The sequence below is a fragment of the Excalfactoria chinensis genome, chromosome 5 (assembly GCF_039878825.1).
Source record: "Excalfactoria chinensis isolate bCotChi1 chromosome 5, bCotChi1.hap2, whole genome shotgun sequence".
NCBI classification, from domain to species: Eukaryota; Metazoa; Chordata; class Aves; order Galliformes; family Phasianidae; genus Excalfactoria; species Excalfactoria chinensis.
Window position 1 is genome coordinate 50,850,671 of NC_092829.1, and position 9,419 is coordinate 50,860,089.

At 50.8% G+C, this 9,419-nt stretch overlaps 1 protein-coding gene across 1 annotated transcript; it reads left to right on the forward strand.

Moving 5' to 3' along the window:
• Nucleotides 1-1,847: 1,847 nt before the first annotated feature.
• On the forward strand, nt 1,848-4,394 carry LOC140253330 (synaptotagmin-13-like). Its single transcript, XM_072338845.1, has 4 exons — nt 1,848-2,941; nt 3,026-3,145; nt 3,325-3,436; nt 4,093-4,394. Exons 1-4 carry the CDS (start codon nt 2,564-2,566, stop codon nt 4,392-4,394), a joined length of 912 nt encoding a protein of 303 aa, XP_072194946.1. The 5' UTR covers nt 1,848-2,563.
• Nucleotides 4,395-9,419: the final 5,025 nt, after the last annotated feature.

A 9,419-nucleotide genomic window follows, 5' to 3' on the forward strand; every position in this document is an offset into this window, starting at 1 on the left:
TTAGTCCCATGTTTTCAGGGAAGTGTTTATTTAGGCTTAGCTCTCATCCACACAAGGATGTTCCTGCCGGTCATCTGCTGTTCTTCACTGTTGCTTCTGCTCCAGCGTGTTGCTCGGTGCATGGTCCTGCAGTGAAGGTACAGATAATACAGGCAACAATGAGAATACAAAGAAAATACGTGGTGTTAACAGCAACCTGTTCCAATGTGAGGAATTCATGCACATTGAGGGATTTTCGCTCAACTGATTTCTGCTTCAAAGCTCGCTGTGGGCTGCATAAAGCAGCAGTAATACCTTAGAACAGCACTAGTGTGAAGCTGGGCTCTGGCTACTCTTATTTGCTAGATGTGAGTAAAGCATTTGCTCTCAGCAAAGAAATCACGTTTTAATCTCATCTTAAGCAATCAGAAAAAGAAAAAACCACCAAGGCTTATTCCCTGACAGGGCAAATGGGTATAAAGGTGTTGAGGGGGGATGGAACACTCAGTTCTGCTCCTCCCCAGATGTATCCACCTGTTCATTGGGCAGGAGCTAACACTCTTAAGGGACATTCACCCCAAGGGGCTGGCAGGATCCCTCCTTCCAGTCCTTGCTTTGATTACTCAGGCTACATAGGGATGAAAGGCTGCACTAAGCCATAGCCTGATGGACCTCTGTCATCTTCCTAGAAGCAAAACGCAGCTTCTGCTTCTTCTCAGCACTGGCAGGTTCCTTGTGTGGAACAAGTGACATTGGGTAAAGCTGAGATGCTCCTTAGCAGAAGAGCTCATAGTGACAGTAGAAACCATTGCTGCTTATAAAGGCAATCGGAACACTTATTGGAAATTAAAAAATAACACTGTTGATTCTCATTAGCAGCATCCCTCAGCTGCACACTGTGGGAGGAATACTGCGAGGGTAAAGCTTTCTTGGGTGTTTGTGTTCAGTCCTGTGCTTTACCCACGCATTTCCTGTCAGAAGGCAATAAGCAGGAGCAACAGCAGCTGTAGGAGGCAGTAGAGCTATGTGGAGGCAGGCTGAGAAAAAACTAGCAGGGAAATCATAGGTGTGCCCTGTTTCCAACAGCCTTTCTCATTGGAAGTCTATAAGCTGCTTTGTAAGTTGCTCTGGACAAAGGAATGGAATCCAGCGGATGCCCATCTATGTGGTAGTAACAGGCCTGTGATGAAATGGTACTCATCTGGTGAGCACAAGCCTGTGAAAATAGTGCTGCACACCGAGCAAAGTGACTAATTCTGTGTACATGAGCCTGAGCTGCAGTATATATGACTGAATACAGGCCTTGTCCTGCTCTCTGTCCAGGCCTCACAGTGTAGAGAGGCAATGCTGACAGTGCTGACCCTTTGCTTCCTTCTTTCTTCCAGAGGAAGAAAACAAGATGCAGAACAGCTCCATCACACTCAGGCTGCACAGCTTACAGCTTCCCTTTTCCAGCACCTGGAAATATGGGATCCTGGCATTAGCCATCCTCTTGCTCCTGGGGGCCCTGACCATCCTGGCTTACCAGATGTGCCAGCTTCAGAAGCACAGCAGGACTGGGAAAAGTAAGCACTGGCGGTGGTTTTCCTGCTTCCAAGCACACACTGACTGCCACAGGCACTCCATGGCAAGCAGCTCATCGAGGTGCCCTGGGGCAGCTGAGGAAGTGGCTCCTCCTGGGGAGGTGGTGTGAACCTGGTGCTGCCTGTGGAGGGAATGGGGGCACACAGGGCCCTCAGCAGGTCCTATAGCAAGGCTGTCCCCTTGTAGCTGCTGGCTACTCAGAGCAAGCTGGGTATTGCCTACTCATCTTTTCTTTATCCCCACAGGGAAGAAATACAACAGCGGAGATGGGGTGAAGATGAGGGCAGAGAATGGCTTGTGGGAGAAGAAGATGCCGCCTCTTCTGCTCGGTAGCAGCCAGCAGAGTGACACAGATGTGGAGGCACGTACCTCAGTGCTGGGCAAGGCTGAGAGCCATCTGAGGGCTGATGCTGAGGGAAGTGAAAAACCTGCAGTGCAGTTTTTGGGAAAACTTGACTCGATCTCAAGTTTCACTTCTACTTGCTCCTCCTTTATGCAGCATCTGATCAATCTGAGGGAAGGAGCAACGGCGAGTTTCCCCTCCTTTCCCTCCCCCCAATCCCAGCCCGTGTCTGTTACCGGAGGGATGTGGTTTCCCATAACGCAGATTCCTTGAGTTCCTGCTGCCTCCCCACAGCAGCCCAGGAAGCCACGAGGCAGGCAGTGGGCTCAGCAATGGCCCCAAAATACCACCAGCAGCTGCCAAGCCCAGACTGGCTGCTGGAAGGCTGCAGCTGCTGAGGGAACAGTGAAGCAAGAGGGGAAGGAGGCTGAAAGAGCAGCTGTCCTGCCCCAGCAAGGGCACTGTAGAATCACAGAATGGCTTAGTTTGGAGGGGACATTAAAGATCATCTAGTTCCAAACCCCATGCCATGGGCCAGCTTGTCAACCACTACATGCCAACACACCTTCCTGCCACTGTAGGAAAAGGAGGACAGTTCAGCATGCTGTGCTTTAAGAGACCATCTGTCTCCCTTCCTCTCACCCTTGTTTTCCATAGATGGCGGAGCTGGGAGCAGGGCTGGATGCACCCCATCCCTGCCTCTCCTGCAGCATCACTGAAGACCCAACCAGTGACCTGAGTCCCCTGCCCAGCTCCCAGGGCAGTCTGAAGTTCTCCCTCCTGTACAGCAGGGAGCAACGTGAGCTGTTAGTGAGTGGCCTGGAGGTGCAGGGCCTGCCCAACCACAGGCACACTGAGGTGGCCGTTTGGCTCCGACTGCTGCAGCGGGTCCCATCCCACATCCCTGGGCTCCAGTGTGTGGTCCAGGAGTGGCAGAGCCGAGCGGTGAAGAACTGCAGCAGGACAGCCTTTGGGGAGCACTTCATCTGTTCCCTGCAGGATGCTGAGATGGAGAGGAGCACCCTGAAGATGGAGGTGGGATGGTGTCCTAGCTTTGCTTAATAGACATAGAGCACTGCACCTTGCCCCATGGACATGCTTTTTGCCTCTCTCCCATAGGTCCAACATTTTGACAAATACTCCAGGAATGCTGCACTGGGGGAAGTCAGGGTTGCCCTGAGCCAGCTGAAGGCTTCCCAGAGCCTGGTTTTGTGTGCGGAACTGCAGAAGACCACAAAGGTAACGTGTGGCCTTATTCTGTACTCCCATACAGTGGCTTGGGGGACTGTGCACCCTGACAGCCATCCCTTCACTTAAGGAACAACTCTTGCCTTGCATCCTGTGGTCTGTGTGGTGCAGGCAGTAGCAGGGAGGGTTGCCCATCCACCTGCTGATTTCCTGCTCCCTGTCCTCTGCAGGATATCGTGGGAGAGGTGCTGCTGTCCCTGAAGTGTCTGCCCATCTCCCAGAAGATGGAGGTTGGGCTGCTCAAGGCGAAAACCACCCCCCCTCACAGAGCTGCAGAGAAAAGTAAGGGTTTTGTACCCCTGTTGTCTGGGCTGGCTGATCCTCTCTACCCTGCTGCTGCCTTGGGTTCACCCGCACAGGGTGCTGGGCACGGAAGGTCCTTCTCACACCCCTCACACCCCAGCCTTGGCAGAAAAGCACTGCTGACTCTAATTAGGCCATCACACTAACAAAACCCCCAGCTGTCTGCCATGAATCCCATTCCTCTGCTCTGCAGAGACTCAAATGCTGGGCCCCATCACAGGGCTGCTGCCCTCAGCACAGAGGCAATTTGCTTTTACTCTGGGGGACACCCTGGGTAAGGGCAGTGCAGAGGTGATGCCACACTCCCTTGGGGCTGTAACCAGAGCTCTACTATCATCTTTCTGTCTCCACGGAGGAGACTGCCCTTTGAGGCCACAGACACCTGAGATCAGCCTTAGAGATGCTCTGTATTATAGATAAGCTGTAAACAGCTCCTTACCTTGAGAAGGCTGAGGTAGAACGACCTTTAGTTCCTATAACTCCGTGTTTGATGTTTCACAGCTGCAGAGTCTTCTCATAAGAAGTCCTCAGGCAATGGGGCTCCACCATGGTGGGATGCTGAGGATCCCCCTAGTCCTACCAGCTAACAGAATGCAACTGCCACTTCTCCACCCCTTTCTTTCTCCCTGCCCCAGGTGTATATGCGAGGATAGATGTTTCCTGCAGACGCCACAGGCAGAAGCACCAGAAATCCAGACCTCAGGCACACACTTCACTCATCATTTTCAACGAGACCTTCCTGTTCCCCATGCCCCAGGCAGCAGCGTGGGACTGCTCTGTGCTCATCTCCCTTTATGAAGTGGGTCCTCAGCCCAGGCACCTCATTGGGCAGGCCAGTGTGGGCAGGAGCATGGCAAGGGATGCAGCTGGACACTGGGACCTCATGGCCAAGTCCATCCAGCAGCCTGTAGCCCAGTGGCATCCCCTCCTCATTTAGAGGGGAGGACTTTTGCAGCTCCTCACAGCGGTCTGGCTGAGTTCTTTGAGCAGCAATCATGCTGAATGTATCAGAGCTTGGCATACTTGGTAAGATGCAGGTTACTTCTCCTTTAGCTTCCTCCCACTGCTTCTGCTGCTCCTGGTGGTCCCACGTCACCCTCAGTAAAGCAGTAGGATCTCAGTAGTGCCCAGGGCTGGAGGAGACTTGTCCCTATGGCAGGAAATAGTGACTGCCCTGCAATGCCCACTGCCCTAAGTAGACAAGAGGAAAAAGGGATGGGAGGAGAAGGAGTCCCTGCTGCCATTCATGAAATAAGGAGGCACCAAAAGGTGAAGTGATTTGCCTCAGTTCAAACCAGACGCGCATGCTGGGGCAGAAATGCTTGTAGACCCGGTAAGCTTGCATCTTTATCTTCTCTTTCTGAACGTTGATGGTTTTTGGCCTTGAAGAATTTCTGGGGCACATTCATTTTATGCTGCAGTTGCAAATAAATAAATGTAGTTGCAAATAAATAAATAAAGGCAAAAAGACATTTCACAGCTTAAAATGTCACCCATCTCTCTGTCCTGGTCTGATTCGAGGAGTCCCTTTTATCATTCCCTACACTTCTGCCCTGGCTGCTATCCCAGGCTTTCAGAGCACACACTCTTTCACTCAACAGCTCCCCTGCTGCCTGCCTGCCTGCCTTCTGAGAGCTGGAGCTCCACTTTTCCTTTTTAATGCCTTTTTCTTTGCTGCGCTGCCCAGAACTCCTGCCCTTGCTCAATCACAAGATGTATTACCTTAGGAAAAAGCTGTTAGATGTGTGGATGGCTTTTGCGTAGACAACCCCCCAAAAAAACCTCGTAATTTAGGTCATAACAGCTTATTTGGTGTGGGAAGGAGTGAAATGAGGTTAGTGGAAAGGAGGCCACAGCCTGCCTGCCCAGCAGCTGATACGACCCAGGTGCTTCCAATTTAAGGGAGAAAAGAGTGGCCTTATCTAATGCATGTAAACTAATGGGTACATAAATAGTTAAAGACAGGCAAATACCCCTGAAAAAGCCACCCCGTCACAGAGAAGCAGAGCCAAGCCACACTGCTCTCATGCAGGTTCCCCTATCCCTTGGCCAGCTCATGGCCAAGAAAACCAGCTCTGGGGTGCAGGTGAGCGTGCTGCTCAGCGGGCTGCCTGTGCCATGAGTCAGTGTTTATACTGTTAAACTATTAAGATAATTTTAATCCTCAAACTGTCAGAGCTGCTATAATTAGCCTCTGGCAACTTTCAATTCAGAGCTATTAAAGTGAATTGGAGACTTATTTCTGTGCAATCACTCCTCCCAGGTGCTGGCAGTCTGATTTGGGAGTGCTCGTTAGTGGGACGCTGAGTGTTGGAACTGGGCTTGGCTCCTCCCAACCCCCCAAACCCACCTGGGAGGATTGCAGCTGAAATGAAGGTGTGAGTGCAGGATGCAATGGGGGGGAGGGGAGGGGAAGTAGATGTACAGAGCCAAAGGAGGCTCTGGAGAGAGGCCTTTTTGGGTAGAAGTGATTCAGCCCAGAGCAGCCTTATATTTGTTCTTTTATGTGCATGTTACCCGTTCTCTTGTGCATGTATGTTCTCTTATTCCTGCTCAAAAGTAGCCTACAAATCCTACAGTGCACCTAATCTCCATGGGCAGCAATCTGACAGCTGGAAAAACACATGCGTGTGTGAGCATTAAGCTGTACCAACAAGGCGAGGGCTGGAAGGAGTGCAGCTGGTGCAGGCAGGGCAACCATAGGTCCCGTTGCCTGCTCCCAGCACACTGAGGCCTTGGTGTGGTTACAGGCCTTGCTGCTCAGCTTGGCTCTTCCACCTGAGTATCCAGGTTGCTTGCAGTTACCCTGTATTAAGTGGGTGCCTGTACCCTGTATTAAGAGTGTCCTTGACGGATGGCTTTAAGCACGTCAGTGAACAAGCTCATGCCTCTAAGCAAAGTCACGGCTTCCAGAAGGACGTCTTAATCATTAACCACAAAATACGCGATTTCCCTGCAATTTAAAGAGCACGAGTTGAGATTGAGATAACAGCAAAGGCCATCAGGTGCTGTTCTCCCTGTCTGGCCCAGCAAGAGGCGGTGGGCACAAAGAACCCAGGAGATCTCTCTGACCATCAGACAGCACATCAGTGCTGTGTGGATGCCTGAGCACAGGCACAGGGACTCTGAGGCTGTGTGTCTCCTCTTTGGAGATCTCTAGATTTCCCCAGGCCTGCACACCCTGCTCCAGGTGTCCCTGCTGGAGAGCTGTTTGGTTTCCATAGGACTGGGGACAAAGAAGCCAGCATTAGCTGGAAATTCGAGGTCATGCTGTTGGTTCTCCTCACAAGGGCACTGCCCCGAGGGCAGCCTGCTCCCTTGCTCCTTATCAGCCACCCCAAAGCAGCCCTGGCCGGTCCATCCCACACACACTGTTTGCTTTCAAGTGCTGAAGCCAAAACCTGTTGCTCAAAAGGACACACAGGATCTGGGTGGCCTGGAAAGAGAGAAGTCTGAGTGTGAGTTGCTTCACACCACGAGCAAACACGATGACAACCTATTTTTACCACGTAACCTGGGTGCCATGTCACACGGCTCTTTGCCACTAAAGGGACCCTTCTTCAGTTTGGGTTTTTACAGAGCCAAAGGATCCGATGTGAGAAAGGCTGTCACAAGACAAATCAGAAGCGGGGGGAAAAAAAGCAAAGCAAACACTTGTAGAAGTAAATAATTGCACAGCAGACACGTGAAGCTGTAAAGCACGTGGAAAATACAGATATGTTGACCAAAAGGGCAGCGATCGGCCTACATTGCTCTGATCTGTGTCAGTGGAGGCAAAGGTCAGGCCCACAAAAGCTGTGGTTTTGAAGCAGTGAGATGGAGAGCGCTGCTGCCTTTCTGAGTGATGTCATCTTCCTGTGCTGAGGTCAGAAACCCCAACAAAGGGCAGTATTGCTCCTTATTAGGGCCAGGGCTCTGCAGGGATCCCTCCAGCAGGGAAACCAGAAGCAAAGTGGGAGCTGCCAGGCACAGAGAGGCCGAATAGACGCAGAAGGCAGGGCTGGCCCTTGCAGGCTCATTAGGGGCTTTGGTAAACACCAGCACTTGTTTAGTGGGAGCATTGTCATAGAAAATGCTGAGGTATGACTGGTAACATTTCTTTCCCCCTTTTTGGTGCAATTGAATGGCAGAAATGTCATGTGATCCTCACGCTCTTCACCTGATTATATAAATATTTCATAGAAACCTGCATATTTATAAGTGTATCCGGCAACAACAAGAAAGTAGCAACAACAACAGCAATAACAATGTTAGAAGGATGGGTAAAGAAAAACAAATGAGAGTGTAAGGGAAATATTTCATCTCAGGTTTGTTTACACCTTCAAACTGGGAAGGGAAAGACCTCAAAGTGAATTTCAGGAAGCTGAGTTTTCATCCATAGTGCAATTCAATGCAGATGAGCTGCTTATTTTACCCTTACAGAGAAACCAGTATTTTTCCAAATAACACTGCCAAGTCATTTATGGAATAACCATTTTCCTTTGTAACCATAACCTTCGAATTAGATTTGATCCTAAGGTGAAATTGTTAAACCCTTCAGAACTGAGACATTACACGCAATTCTCTATAATCTCTTCCTGTGGAAATTATTGTATTATTTAATGCTCTTTGTCTCGGGTAATTAGAGCAGGCTTCCTTCCGCCCTTCCACTCACTGCTCCCTTTATTTACGTCTGCGATGGGCTCATACAGCCTCTGTAGGCTTCTAGTTCACACAGTTCAACACCATTCAGTGAGATCTAGAGAGAAGGATCGTGGGCTCATGGGGATCATTCAGCATGGAAGGTCCATTTGGGCTGCCCTTTCCTTTGGTATATGTTGCCAAGACAAATCTCATGTGGCTGAACCTGATGAGCTGTAGGAGGAAGTGCAGTGGCAGGGGGAGAAACCCACACGCAAAGGGAATGGAGAGCTTCCAGATGGCAAACACCAGAGCTGAGGTCAGCACATTTTCAAGATGATTGCAGACAGAGCGATCATCTCCAAACCTTCCGTTCCTGACTCAGTCAGGAGTTAAGCACCCTGCCCGAGGGGGAGATCCTCTTTCTCTATGGCAGGACACAGCCAACGGGTAACAGCACAGCCCTCTGCAAGGCTGCTCCTCTGAGCAGCACCACAGTGCTCTGTCAGTCCAAGAATCAAACCAAGGCCCGCTCAAAGAGCTGTCTTTTCAGGCCATTCATGCCAGCCAGGCTGGCCAGCAGCCAGGCTTTGTGGCTGATCCCTGTTTAATGAGCCTGGTAGATACGCATCATGTATGTCTTTGTTTGTGCATTATAATATGATCACACTTAACCCCGAGTCTGCAGGGGCTCTGCCTCATTGGGAAATGAAAGCCATAAAAAGCGAATTTCACATTAGGAAAAAACAAGTGGGCTGTTTGCTAGTGACCAGCTTTGTTGCCTGGGTACCCAGCACAGTAGCTCCTTTCTGCTCGCTGCCAAGGCCCTGTAAGAGCACACTGTGCTTCATTTCAGCCCAGAGCCATTAGGGCTATTTATTCACCTCCAGTGCAATGCTCCATTTGCTGTTTCACGTGAACCCAGCAGGCACCAGGGACAGCATTGCTGAGCGCTGAGGTACAGCTCTACTATGGCTTCAGCAAGGATCTTTCGGGGAGGATCTGAACCCTTAAAAGCTTTCTTCTTTGTCAGGCTCAGCACACGGAGCTCCACCCCCCCTACCTGCAGAGACAGTGCAGGGCCGTGCTTTGCTGCCTGGCAGCTGCTGCCAGCTCCCAGCACCAGCTCCATCGTGCCATGGAAGCTGCATTGGGATGGAGAAACAGCAGCAGAGCAGTCAGCTTCTGTCTGCCAGACTCACAATTTCACTGCTCCTAAAAGGCTGTGACATGTTACCACAAATGCTGCCTGTAGAGAAAACAAAGTGCTATCTTGAGGCACCTATCTCCAGCCACTGCAATTTAACACAGCATTCCCCAGCAGCTGGACCACAGTAAACCA

Coding starts and splice junctions, on each gene's coding strand:
- LOC140253330 (XM_072338845.1), top strand. CDS start 2,564: ATGGCGGAGCTGGGAGCAGGGCTGGATGCACCCCATCCCTGCCTCTCC. Junction 3,146..3,324: donor AACTGCAGAAGACCACAAAG/GTAACGTGTGGC, acceptor TGTCCTCTGCAG/GATATCGTGGGAGAGGTGCT. Junction 3,437..4,092: donor TCACAGAGCTGCAGAGAAAA/GTAAGGGTTTTG, acceptor TCCCTGCCCCAG/GTGTATATGCGAGGATAGAT.